Source organism: Erigeron canadensis, chromosome 4 (genome assembly GCF_010389155.1).
Source record: "Erigeron canadensis isolate Cc75 chromosome 4, C_canadensis_v1, whole genome shotgun sequence".
Classification (NCBI taxonomy): domain Eukaryota; kingdom Viridiplantae; phylum Streptophyta; class Magnoliopsida; order Asterales; family Asteraceae; genus Erigeron; species Erigeron canadensis.
The window spans coordinates 19,138,926-19,154,398 of record NC_057764.1 but is presented as its reverse complement, the minus strand read 5'-3'; the positions used below and the strand labels follow the sequence as shown (position 1 = coordinate 19,154,398).

The window sequence follows — 15,473 nt, the reverse complement described above, 5'->3', positions numbered from 1 at the left end:
ATAAGATTATCTATTATATATTATAAAAAAATAACACTTTATTTTTGGACGTGTTTAAAAAAATGTAATATTTTCATTTAACACTCTTTAAAATATTTTCATTTACACTACCCCTTTAACATTAATGATTAAATTACACTATCAATAATTTATCTTTTAAAATATATTCATTAATCTTTTACATCAATTACTTTTACATCAGTTATTTACACCAATTCACGCCTCATCTACGGTCTACCACCAAAGGTCGTCCCGACCACCACATCGTCGCCGCCACAACCACTGTCATATTGCGCGGGTAACGTGTTAGTTTTAACTTAAGTACTAGTACTAGCATCTCATCATTTTCCTTATTGTTTATGAGGAATGTACGCACTGCAATATTAATATTTTTTTTCTTTTTAATTTACGCCCATGGCGAATCGTTACAAGTTGAGGTGAACAAAAACCGGTTTCTACCCAACCCGAAACCGAACCCGAACTGGTTTTTTGGTCAACGGAACCAAAACCAGGTTTGACCCAACCCGGTTTGAAACCGGTTTGGGGTCAAACTTTGACCGGTTATTGACCGGGTTTGACTCTGTTTTTTTGACCAAAAACCGAACTCAACCCGGTTTCTAACCGAAAATAAAACCCGAAAACCCAAACCGGTTTGTAACCGCCGAGTTGGGTCAAACCCGGTTGTTGACCAGTTTCGGGTTCGGTTTCGTTTTCGGATTCCAACCCGGTTTTTTTGTACACTTCTAGTTACAAGGCCGCAACACAGTTACACAAATCATTTTCACAATATTTATATATAAAGCTAGGTCTTTCACCCGCGTGATGCGCGATTATTAGAAATTAGAAGTGTAATTGATTTAAGAGTTTGCTCAAAGTTTATAATATAGATGTTTAAATATTAGTAATAATAAATTAGTTCCACCATCGCAACAACTTAGTATACAAATCAAAAAAGTATTTCCTTGTACATGTTTAAGACATAAAAGAGTATTTAATTTAATGTACTACAATTCTATATAGAGCTTTAGGTATCAGCCAACATTTGAGGATTTGCAATTGCTTGATGGCATGACATCTCATCTACAGAATTCTATGTTTGAGTTAACTCCATAGGGATGAAGGTCGCAAGTCTAAGCACATGACTTCTCTTTTCATAAAAGCAACAAACTTTCTAAAATTATCTAAAATTAAAAGATAAAATTTAAAAAGTAACAAATTATCTGTCATTAGATTACAGGGAAAGAAAATATGATCACATCGATTCTTACCTGTCATAATAGGGGTGCAAAGTTAGTGTCGTAAATTTTGGAGCACGGATAAGAATGCACATAAGCAAATTCATTGCAGCCGAGATGTTTAGAATTTGATGCACACATTCCATAACCTATAACATGAAAAATCTTTCCCAACATAAGAAAGCTCTCTCTCAAATATTCTAGTAAAGAAGAAATCAAAACTCAAAATGTCCTCTTCCAAGTTTGTGTTCCAAGGAGTGAAATGACTCTTACGTTAATAACTACGATTTTAGTTCATCAAGTATTGAAAATGTGTAGAGAGTTTAGAAGTTACCGACGAACATCAAATGGGTCAACAACAAATTTGGGCACACTTTTTGCTTACTTAGCATAGTCGATATAGCATGTGCTTTCATCTAAGTTGTATGGCATTGTAACGGTCTACATTACAAAAAAGAGCAATTATATCAGAACTTATAAATTTCAGGTTAGTCATCGTCAAATAAAACCGATGTTAGCATCATTACCTGATAACCATGTTAATATCCACCATGAGGTAGATCTAGAGCCATGATTCTCCTATTACGTTTGAGCAGTGCGGTAACTTGAGAGTTAGCATCGATAGTGACTGCACATTGACTGCAATAGGGATGACAACATTCGAAGCACAAACACCAAAATGGAATGTTCATAATTAGGCCTAGTAAGTTGCATTACAAAAATAAAATGACCAGAAAATAGATCTTATAGTTGATTATGTGATTGTGATGATTCTTTAAAGTTTAAACCACATTAATCACTTTCAAAAGAAATATGACAACAATCCCTCAAGCCATTAGATATGCTTTAGCTCAATAGATGCACAATCAATTTCAAGTAAAGTTGCTTGCTAAAAGTTCAATGACTTTTTGACCCAAAAAACTTGGTTTCCATGGCAAACTAACAAACGAATTTATGCAAAAAAAGCCTACAAACCTTGGTTTCCATTACAAACTAATGAACGACTTTATACAAAACAACATCTGGTTGGCAATTTCGCATTGAGGAACTTTATGTTAGAATATGATCACGTAAAATGAACGTATGTCCGAAAAGTATTTAAGCCTACGGGGTCACACCTCAACGTGAATGTAACTATAAATTAATTAATATATTAAATGTAATTTATTAATTAATTTGATCACGAAGAACTAACGGAGGTCCGTTAAAAGAGTTAAAAGTTAACGGTACTTAACTAACGGACTTAACGAAGAAGAGTTGGAATTAGGAAACAACTAGGAAACCCCTCTAGAATGTGTTAGGGGGGGAACGGTCGACCAAAGAGTTTTAAAACCCTAAAGTTGGTCATCAAGTTTCCTAAACACTATAAATAGAGGCCTAAGTTAATTGTTTTCGATATACAATTCATTAGGTTTTCTAAAACCCTAAAAATCTCTTCTTCTCTCTCTCTCTCTTTGGTTCGATCGACTACATCAAGAAAAAAGGGTTTCCGGGTTTTTGTTTGGGTCCATTTTAAAGCTAGGAACAAAGGGTTGTTCGGTTCGTGATCAAGTACTAGCATACATACATTCCAACGTTGTGTGTGAAATCATAAAGAGGTTTAATTCAAACCTTATCCTAAAGGTTTCTTACTTTATTCTCTCCAATTTAAGGTACACGTTTTCTATCTTGGTTAATTAATTAAACTACATAGATTTTGTCTTCCGTTGCGTGCTTTGTGATTTGATTTGATAATAGTTGTATAACCCAACAGTAGTATCACGAGCCTACTATGTATGTTCTTTGATTACCAATAAATCAAAACTTGAATGGGGGTTAGGGTTCTTGATTTTAAAAATTTTGATTATATATATATATATATATATATAGTTAAATTGATTTTGTAATTTAATTACATTATTTAAATTAAAAAAAGGTTTTATTTAATATATATATATATATGGATCGAAAAATTTTCCAGAAAATTTTAAAAAAAATTTTTTTTTTTCTTTTTGGTTCCTAATCCAAGTTTTGATTAATTGCATGTTTATGTGATAAATTGCATGTGATTATGTGTGTACATTTATTTTTAATGGTTTAAAAGAAGTAAAAATCATGAATTTTTCATGCAAATCATTCATGATTCTTACTTAGATATATTGATATAAAATCTTGATCATTAGGGTTAATTATGCTAGATAATTGGATAATTAATTGTGTGACTATGTGAATTTTTCGTGTAAATTTTTTGATTTGCGACAGTTTACTAAAAAATTCATATCTTTTAATCTGTAATGAGTTAGAAGTCGTGCTTTGAACTATAGATGCTCAACACATAGGGATTATGTGACAATTGTTTGTTTTGTATGTGTTTAAGGCTTACGCAATCAAGGCAACTTGATGTATGTGGTCCTCTTCATTGAAGGGGGAGCTGAATTAGACATAGATAAACCATAGTGACATGTTTAGGTGGCCTATCATAACTCGTTGCATGCTTAATAGTTATGGTTCATAATTTTGCATATTTATTGTGATATAAATTGTGATGTAAAATTGTTTTTGAGAAAATATAAACATGACTAAGCAATATCGAAATAGAGATTTTTTAATAAATTTGGAGTTTTACAACCTTGAGATACACCGCCTCACCCATTTGAACAAACTCTAAGAGAGGTATAAGTCGGAGTGCGCTAGCCTTATAAAATGGTGGGTTTTTAATTGCGTTCATCACCAACCTTTACCCTTGCGCTTTTTTGTGCGTTCAAATGGAGCTACCGAGCTCTCTTATGTTGCTAAGACTATACAAATGATTTTATTAAATCTTATGTTTAGAAGATGTGCATGAATCTTCGAAACATAACTTTTTGATCACATATTAAATTGAATGACCCAATAAACTTAAGTCATTTGCCATCTAATTCGTCAAGGACACATGGGATCGTTGTTTTACTCACTGGTACACAGTGGTGAAATGGCGGTTGCATGGCAAAACCTACTCACTGGTACACAGTGGTGGTCAATTTTACGCGTTCTTAGTTGGACGACTTAAAGCGAGTTAAGCGGTGAGACCTTGACCCGTGGCAAAAGATGGGACAAAACATGACTACATAAAGATCACTTGATGAATCAAGTGTCAAATGTAGGTCCCATACTCACTAGGAATTGCACTAGTAATGCAATTATTGCTCGTCACTTACCTTTTGAGTGCAATCATTTCTAGCAGATCAACTGATGAAATGGTTGTATGTCAATTGGATCCTAGCCTTAATGAAATTAATTGTTTATTCTATAAAAATTGGGTAATTAATTTCTTAAGGACTTATTATCGAAAATACTGATTTTTGAACTTAATCTGTTTTGTAGATGGCAATGAATCCCTCTACAAACACCAATACTTTTCGGCAAAAGTTTGAAAGAAAAGTTCTTTCTGGACAAAACACAAATGAACTCATTCATAGACCGAGAATGGTTCTAAATAACTATGAAGTCCTTAATGAGGAGAGATCAGTTGTTCCAAGAATTGGTGCTGCAACTAATGAGTTGAGTGCAACCGATACCGCGTTTGGAAGGCAATATTTGTATGAATTGCATAAAGCAGTTTTTAGCCTACAACACGAGCAAGGAACACCAGTTGGACCTCATATACTGAATTTGAAAATGTATTTTGAGAAATTGGAAAAGCTTAATAATGCTTATGCTCCTCCATTTATGATTGGAATAATTCTCAAGTCACTTTCTAAGGACTTTGAGAATTTTGTGAGCAACTATCATTTACATGGGACGGGCAATACCGTTACTGAACTCCATGCCATGATAATTGAGTATGAAAAACAGCTTCCAAAGAAATTTCCAACACCCCAAGTTCTTGTAAACAAGGGGGAGAAAGTCCAGAAAAGAAAACAATCAATCGCCAAGGGCAATAAAATGCCTTTAACGAAAAAGGGTACACCGGCTAAAGACCAGAGTTGTCATCATTGTAATAAAGTAGGGCACTGAAAGAGAAACTGTCCTAAGTATCTTGCTGAGTTGAATGTGAAGAAGAAGAATACTAGCGGAGCTAGTACTTCAGCTTCACCATTGAATTATTTTCCTTAACTGACACTGGCTGTGGAACTCATATTTGTAATGAATTACATGGGCTTAGGAAAAGGAGGAAACTGAAGCCCGGAGCTTTGCAGTTGATAGTAGGCAATGGTCTACCAGCAGCTGTTGAAGCAATTGGAGAATTTCATTTAGTTCTTTCTTCCGGTTTAATTATTGTTCTAGACAATTGTCATTATGCACTATCTATTACTAGAGGTGTTATTTCAGTTTCTTTGTTGAAAGACAACGGATTCATTAATGTTTTTAATGATATTGGTATTTCAGTTTCTAAAAATAATGTTCATTATTTTGATGCTATTGCTTATAATGGTATTTATGAAATTGATATGCGTGATTGTGTTTCAAATAATTCAATGCATAATGTTAGCAAAAGAGCCAAGACTGACTTGGACACTACTTATCTTTGGCACTGTCGTCTTGCACACATTGGCAAAAATCACATTGAAAGACTTCAACGTGAAGGGATCTTAAAATTAAATGATGAATCATTTGATAAATGTGAGTCATGTGTTTCTGGCAAGATGACACGAAAACCCTTTAAGCATTCGCCAGAAAGGGCTAAAGATCTTCTTGGACTTATTCATACCGATGTTTGTGGCCCATTTAGACATGTGTCATGGAAAGGAGCTAGCTACTTCATAACCTTTACGGATGATTTCAGTCGTTATGGTTATGTTTACTTGCTTAAACATAAACATGAAGTCTTTGAAACATTCAAAGAGTTTAAAAATGAAGTGGAAAATCAACTCGGTAAAACCATCAAGATTCTTTGTTCGGATCGAGGTGGTGAATACTTAAGCCAAGAGTTTAAAAATTATCTTAAAGCATGTGGAATTTTCCAATAGCTTACTCCTCCATATACTCCTCAGCATAATGGAGTGTCTGAAAGGAGAAATCGAACCTTGCTTGACATGGTAAGATCAATGATGACCCGTACAACTCTCCCATTTATGTTTTGGGATTATGCTCTACAGACTGTTGTATACATTCTCAATATGGTTCCAACCAAGAAGGTTGACAGGACACCGTACGAATTATGGCATGGTGATGTCCCTAATTTGTCTTACTTAAGAGTCTGGGGATGTGAGGCACTTGTGAAGCGCGATACGCCTGACAAACTTGAACCCAGAACTACTAAGTGCATCTTTGTCGGATACCCTAAGAAAACGATGGGTTATGACTTCTATGATCCCACCAAAAACATTGTTCGTGTTGCTCGATATGCTGAATTCTTTGAAAAGAAGTTAGTTCAAGAGAACAGTGGGAGGGTTGTAGAACTTGATGAGATTCAAGAGGAAGATGTGTCACCTTCTAAAGATACTAGCAATCATCAACTTGGGGGGGGATGTTTAAAGTGATGAACCTCAAGTCAATGATAATGAAACGATTCCACTTCGTAGGTCCGAAAGGACAAGACGTCCTACCGAAAGACTATATCTGATGGTAGAAAAAGAAGTTGTTGGAGATCTCGATGAGCCTCCGAATTTCAAAGTTGCATAAATCAGATCCGGAATCTGACAAATCTCTTGAAGCTACGAAGGTGGAAATGAAATCCATGAAAAACAATCAAGTTTGGAGCTTGGTTGATCTTCCACAAAATGCTCAAACTATTGGGTGTAAGTGGATCTTCAAGAAGAAGACGGACATGGATGAAAATGTACACACCTATAAAGCTCGTCTCGTGACGAAAGGTTATACTCAGCGTTTCGGTGTTGGTTATGATGAAACCTTTTCTCCAGTCGCGGACATTAGAGCTATTAGGATTCTCTTAGCTATAGCAACGTACTATGACTTTGAGATATGGCAAATGGATGTTAAGACTGCCTTCTTAAATGGTTACTTGGATGAAGAAGTCTATATGGATCAACCAGAAGGTTTTATTGATCCAAAACATCCCAACAAAGTATGCAAGCTTCAAAGGTCCATTTATGGACTAAAGCAAGCATCAAGAAATGCGAATAAACGGTTTGATGAAGAAATCAAAAGGTTTGGTTTTGTTCAAAATCCCGATGAGCCATGTGTATATCGCAAAGCTAGTGGGAGTAATGTTACTTTCCTTGTCTTGTATGTCGATGACATATTAATCATAGGAAAACACATTCCAATGTTGCAAGATGTTAAATCCCATCTTGGAAAGTGTTTTGCCATGAAAGATTTAGGAGAAGCAACATTTATTCTTGGAATCAAGATCTACCAAGATAGATCAAGGCGATTAATTGGACTAAGTCAAAGTGCTTATATTGATAAGATTTTGAAGCGATTCAAGATGGAGAACTCTAAGCGTGGGTCTATACCTATGCAAGAAGGACTTAGTTTATCTGTCAAACAAGGTGCTACTACGCCTAGTGAGGTGGAGCGTATGAGTAGAATTCCTTATGCTTCGGTTGTAGGATCTATTATGTATGCGGTTAGATGCACTAGACCTGATGTGGCGTTCGCGCAAAACATCGTAAGCCGATATCAACAGAATCCTGGTGAAAGCCATTGGATTGCTGTTAAAAATATTCTGAAGTACCTACGAGCTACTAAAGATATTTATTTGGTGTATGGAGGAAATCCAGACTTAGAGCTCAAAGTGACCGGATACTGTGATGCTGGATTTCAAACTGATAAAGATGACACGAAGTCTCAATCAGGATTCGTCTTCGTTCTAAATGGAGGAGCTGTAGACTGGAAAAGCAAGAAGCAAACCACAGTCGCCATGTCTACAATAGAGTCTGAGTACATTGCCGCCTCAGAAGCCGCAATGGAAGCAGTCTGGATAAGGAAGTTCATTAGCGGGCTAAACGTGATCCCCTCAAATGACTTATCCACTTATTTGTACTGTGATAATACCGGTGCATTAATCATTGCCAACGAACCCGAAGTTCAGAAAGGTGCCAGATATTATGCTAGACGATATCACTATGTTCGTGCGCAGATCGAACTAGGTGAAATCAAATTACTCAAAGTTCACACAAATTTTAACTTAGCTGATCCTTTCACAAAAGCTTTGTCTAGGCCCAAGCTTGAAAGGCATGCCGAGGGCATAGGACTTAAATTAGCTAGTTATTTCATATAAATCTGTTGTTTCGGTATTTGGATAAGGGATGTTAAACAGTTTATATTTTCCATAATGAAATAAAATACTTGATATGTTTGATTTCATTCAATATTAAATTGTGTCTTATACTTGCATGTTTAATCCGTGAATATTTTAATTAATATTTTTATATATTATTAAATATTCTAAATTGTCCATTGTCGATTAATTATATGGGAATATAATTAAACTAAGACAAATGTGAGTGATTGGTTATATTCTTGGAATATGTAATGGATGGTTCCCACCAAACTCACATGATATCCGTAGTGGATGCATATCGGACTACCCCACTAACGAATTATCACTTTATGGATCGACGTCATTAAGTGAAAGTCGTAAGTGGTTACTTTTATTGATCCTTTGACTTAAGATACAAGTAGGTCAGCATGTATGAATCACACTTACTAGATGTAGTTCTAACTCACCTGTATAAGGGGGTACAAAAAGGGCTATTTTCAGAAAGCGTCGTGAAGTATGATGACTGACACGTGTAGTCAATACAGGATTTGTTCCTTCAATTTAAAAGTTGAAGTATGATACCATTGGCGCCCTCACTTGACTAATTAAGATGTTTGCATGGTCATGCCCAAATAAATCCAGATGGTTCTCGATTATATTTGGTAATCATTAATTAGTTATTGAATGAGAAACATAATCGTTAAATTATGAAATTACCTTGATCCATATTCATATTTAACAAAGGTATCTGAACAAAGGGATAATAAATGCCTTAACCATTTAAAACTATACTTAAATGTTTTCGAGAGCATTGGCGTGTTGCTAGACACTAACCAATGTTATAACCTTCATTCATTACGAGCTCAAGTGGAAGCTGTTAGAATATGATCACGTAAAATGAACGTATGTCCGAAAAGTATTTAAGCCTACGGGGTCACACCTCAACGTGAATGTAACTATAAATTAATTAATATATTAAATGTAATTTATTAATTAATTTGATCACGAAGAACTAACGGAGGTCCGTTAAAAGAGTTAAAAGTTAACGGTACTTAACTAACGGACTTAACGAAGAAGAGTTGGAATTAGGAAACAACTAGGAAACCCCTCTAGAATGTTCTGGGGGGGGGGGACGGTCGACCAAAGGGTTTTAAAACCCTAAACTTGGTCATCAAGTTTCCTAAACACTATAAATAGAGGCCTAAGTTAATTGTTTTTGATATACAATTCATTAGGTTTTCTAAAACCCTAAAAATCTCTTCTTCTCTCTCTCTCTTTGGTTCGATCGACTACATCAAGAAAAAAGGGTTTCCGGGTTTTTGTTTGGGTCGATTTTAAAGCTAGGAACAAAGGGTTGTTCGGTTCGTGATCAAGTACTAGCATACATACATTCCAACGTTGTGTGTGAAATCGTAGAGAGGTTTAATTCAAACCTTATCATAAAGGTTTCTTGCTTTATTCTCTCCAATTTAAGGTACACGTTTTCTATCTTGGTTAATTAATTAAACTACATAGATCTTGTCTTCCGTTGCGTGCTTTGTGATTTGATTTGATAATAGTTATATAACCCAACACTTTACACATTATGGAAATTAAACGCAAAAATATCAACTTTTGTGGTAGCTTCTATCCAAAAGAGAACTATTCGCACAAACTGCTAGCTTCTTTGTGTTTTTGCAATGGAAAATGGTCAAAAACGACAACAACCTAGATTTGATATATTACCGCCGCATTTTAAAGGATTCAAATAAAAAGCATCCAAAGCACACTTCTGACACAATTTCTCAGCCACATCAATGTACCTTCATAGAAACAAAATGTGACATAATTATGTATATAAAAACGATAAGTTACAAAAAAAAAATAACGTGTTATAGCTCAAAAGTAGACTCTCTAATACTCATTTCTTCCATAATATCCATGCTAGCATCACGATAACCTTTACTATATTTGGTGGTCATCAATGACCCAAGGGCCCCCATCACCGACAATGAGGTGATATATATTCTCTATTAGGTATAAGGTCGAATCTGTTAATGGTCGCACATACTAATCGTGTTCTCCATATTGGATGGTACTACAAATATACCACTGGTGTTACGTCATCCATGCTATTTACCATATAACCTGGTTTGGGAACACCAATTGCTAATAAAAGTTAATAAGTTATGTCATTATAGATGTTCAAGACATATCCGTTTGACCCTCAAAACTCAAACTATAGCTTAATATATGTCCTATCAAGGTGTGTTAGTAGGTACTTCGAAAGTGATTATGAGTTATGGCCACAATCGTTACGACTTCAATTAATTTAATATTATACACACAAAACTGAGGGAAATGTGAAATAACTACCTCAAAATTAGTAGTCGAATCGGTTTCTACATGAGAATCTGCATGTTTTTTAATCATCTTGTCTGGTAGAGTTATAGATTTTTCAAATTCTTCTTTGCTCTATTTCTGCTTTTTAAGTCCATCAGCCTCAAAGATGAGCACCTGAAAGAATATTCTTCAACACATAAGAACTAATAATTAAAGGGAAAATGATAAATCCTCCATTCAAACATAGAACATGACACAAGAAGAACAAAAAAAGTCAACAAAAGATAAAATATCACATATACAAATTGCAGAATAGAAAGTAAACAATCATCCATGGTTTGCCTGAATATCACATTAATAGGTTATACAAATTTTCATAATCAATAGACAAAAAGTACAATGACTGAAGTTTTAGATTTCCAAATAGTCTAAATGAACCGAAAGTGGAGCACAAAAGCCAATCTATAGCAGAAGCTTGTTCATAGTCTTTCCATCCTAATTCATCAAATCAACACCATCTAAAGGCAAACATAATTATGGAGAAACCAAAGCATTTGTTTAATAACAATGTACATCTAAAAAAATCCTATATCTTTATGAACAAATAATAAAAGAGTTCATAAATGCTCACACATAGCATTATCTTCATATTACACCTCCAATCTTTCTATATCATCCCCTCGATTAACTTAAATTCAACAAAAAAAAACACTTTTACATTCAAACATGAAAATCATTTTATTAGAATCTATAGCATGAAATAAAAACTGATATATTAAAACTAACTACAAAAACCCAAAGTCAAAATCATCTTCTTTATTCACACACACAAAAAAAACCTCTGTCATTCATACACATAGAGACCAGATTCAAAATTAAAATTATACAAACCTAAAAATAGGATTAAATATCTTCTTATTTCATTGATAAAAAAGAAATAGGATTGATAGATTTGTATTCTACGGAGTGTCGAGAGAAGAAAGATGGAGGATAGGGTTTGGTTTAACACGGAGGAGTATCCATAGAATCCGGGTTTTAGGATCCGTGCGTTATTATTTAATATTTTTTAATTATAATAATGGGAAAATAATTATGGTGATGCCACGTAAAAAAACTTACTTGGCAATGTGTGGTAATATCTTTAAAGTTGAAAAGGCTTTAGAATCATTAGGATAACTGCTCTTTTAATAATTATATATATATAAACAACCCTGTATCATATACATTATTCCATTTTCTATATATCTAAAAGATTAAGGTGACATAAAAGAGTGAAAAGCCCAAAAACGGAACACATGGGCTTCGAAGCAACCCTGTACTATTTATATAAATAAAGTCCAAATATTTCAACATGAAAATCCCATAAAAAGAAGAGAAAGGCGGGACTTTATCACGTGACCACATAGCGGTTTGGAAGTAAATAAGCACGTGAGTTTTTGGACCACTGCCTGCATTTACAGTAATCCATCAAACTTTTAGATGCTGAATTTTGACTAGATTTTATGTACATATGGTAGTCGCCAAGTGCAATTATACATAGACCAAAATTTATGAATATAGATTAGATTAGGGATGATCTACAATCCAATGTTATTGGGTGACATATTTAATTGGTCTTAAAGAAGGAATGCAGTCAAAATCTTTGACACTGAGTTGGCACGCGATATAAAACACCAAACGGAAATTAACAGATTTGGGTTGCCATAAAACGAGTATAACATAAATAAATAGAGCGATGCGACTAATAAGTTTAATACTCGGTCTGAAGAAAGTGTTTTAACTAACAATTAGTTTTTTTTCTGTAAGATCGAGTAAAATATTTCTTTTACTTAAATAATATATTTATTTTGTAAATGAAAAGAACTCTATTTTTTCTCAAGTTGATGTGTATCTATATCTGGAATGTCATTAGGGTAATGTTGATTAAGGTCTTAATGAAAAAAATTGGGGAACTTAATCAAAAATATTCATTAAGTCATTCAAACTGCTTGTATATTCGATTAATAACAAAAAAAAAATTTATACTAACTTAATACATATAAATATTATTTATTCATTTGTCACTTTATCAATTTGATTTTTTAATATTTAAAAAATAAACATGCCCAAACTATAAATTTTTAAAAAACTAATAAAAAGTTTTGAGCCATAATATACGTATTTAACTCGATTTAAACCCGTGTCCAACACTAGACACAGGACTTATGATATTAACAATATTAGATCTCCATACATTTAAGTCATAAAAACTTATTATTTCCAAGATATACGGTTCCAAGTGTTATACTTTGCAAGTTGTAATACAATAATCACTAGTCATCATTGGCATTATTAGTTGACACATATTGATGAAATTATGTGTCATAGTCATTCCACAAGGCACATGCTACAATAATTCCTCTATTATATAATTTTTTGAAACCAGTTGTATTCATAATGTGATTATTATGAAAGAAAATTATGAATTAAAATATAAACATACTTGTGATTTTGGTATACTTAACATTCAAGTATATGTCTTTGATCATGATGCAGGTCTATAACACGAATAAGTTTACGTTCAATCACCTATCATATGATAATTAGATAACAATTAGGTTGTTTTCATATTATTTGATAACAATTAGGATTATTAACTTAAGTGACAATTCTAACTTTAAATATTAATACGCAAAACTAATATATAAAAAGAGAGAAAATTATATATTTTTTTGATTGGGAGATATAATTAATCTTGAATGTAGTTCTGGATTTAGTATTCGAGTAACCCTTTGTTGTTAATCATGATTTGTTCTGTTATCGTCTCATATTTTGTGAATCATATTAGATAAGGGTGTTGTATATCATCTGTTATTGTGTTTGGGATAGATGTATAGGGTTCATATTGTGTTTATATTAAATTTTAAATTAAATACTAAAATTTATAATTAAAAAAATCTAATCTAATATATTATTATAGTAGAAGATATTATATATATATATATTGTATTGGGATACCAATGTACGAAATTTATAGACAATAATTTATAATATTTTCTTATAAGTTAATATTTATCTTTAGTCATGTAGTTGACATTGATATTTATATACTTAAAGCTATATTTATATATATAAATCAAGAAAGTCAAAATTGAAAATTTGAGAAAATCGAGAGATGCGATTACGCAAATTAAAAGTAAATATAAATTAAGTATTCATGGCTAAAAAGTGTAACTTATTAATGGAAAATAAAAAGTAAATTAATGAGATTTTTTATAAATATATTAATATAATAATATATTTTTATAGACAATATTTTATTAAATTTTCTTATAAGTTAATATTTATCTTTATTCTTGTAGTCAACATTGATATTTATATTCGTAAATCTATATTTATATATAATAAAAAGTCAAGAAAAAGTCAAAATTGAAAATTTTTTGAAAATCGAGAGATGTGATTACGTAAATTAAAAATAAATATAAATTATGTATTCATGGCTAAAAAGTGGTAATTATTGATAGAAAATAAACAAAATAATTTTAATATATACTATAAAACAGTTGAACTAATATTAAAATTTTTAATTTATAACTAAATTAGATGATGACATCATCAAACGTCAATTTAATAAAATCGAGCGACATGATTGGTTAATAAGTTATTAGTTCAACTGTTTTATAACATATATTAATATTAATATATTAAAATTAAGATAAAGATAAGATTGTCTATCTTTTATTTTATTTTATTTTTTATCTGTATACGTGGATGGCCAATTGATCATGTAATTGCACGTAAGCTGGGGTGATTCATCCATAGGTATCCACACGTAATATAATGTAGTTACGTGTAACTTCTTAATGTGACTCATCTTATCACAAAGTGCCACATGCGATCAATATATGTGTGTAAAATTAAATGTAATTGGTCCGTTTTATATAAGCGATCCATTGACCTTCACACGTGTATATATGTATGTTCCTGAATACGTAGTACGCAATCTTGAAATTAATTAATGGAAACCAACAAAGAAAGAAGAGAACAGTTACAACAAGAACAACAACAAAAACAAATAAAAGAAGCAAAAAATAAAAAGCAAGATGAAAAAGAAGATCCGATAATAAATGTGATACGAGAAAGTATTGTGACATCTACCAAAGAAGCAAATCAGCCCGATGACATTTTGGCTTTCTCTCGGTCTGTTAACAATGTTGATTCCTCTCTAGAGTGACTTTTATGTGAAATTTTCGCTTGTCTATTTTCTATATATATTGGTGATGTATATATATATCTAGCATAAAAATGTTCTTTTGATGACTTTGATTGAAATGTGTACGTGTGTTTAAAACGAATATTAGTTGTGATATAGAAAGAGGTTTTCAACAACTTTTATGATATATATCTGGTTAGAGTTGAGTCGAAACAAGTATTAAAATAACACAAATAAGATTAGATTTTTATTTTAATATAATGGTTAATTAATGTATGAAGATTCTTAAGTAATTGATACAAGATAAATTTATGATAATTCGGTTTCATTTTAAATGTTAAAGATTTTCTGAGTCTTTATTTTTAATTTTAACCGTACATAATTATATTTTACACAAATAAAAAATATATTTATTTATGCTCGTAAAGATTCACATAGTCAAATTTTAACAGTCAAATTTTAACAATTAAATTGGGGACGGAAAAAGTAAACATAGTTTCCACTATTGTATGTCGTTGCAGTGTGCCTTCTTGCCGCAAGAATTTGAAAGGATGGAGACTGAGACGAAGACGTCGGATACGAGCTAGTGTTGAATTGG

At 32.5% G+C, this 15,473-nt stretch overlaps 1 protein-coding gene across 1 annotated transcript; it reads left to right on the top strand.

Annotated features, from left to right (window-relative positions):
• Positions 1-14,680: 14,680 nt before the first annotated feature.
• Positions 14,681-15,010, top strand: LOC122594983. The gene has a single exon (XM_043767263.1). It carries the CDS (start codon positions 14,681-14,683, stop codon positions 14,894-14,896), a length of 216 nt encoding a protein of 71 aa, XP_043623198.1. The 3' UTR covers positions 14,897-15,010.
• Positions 15,011-15,473: the final 463 nt, after the last annotated feature.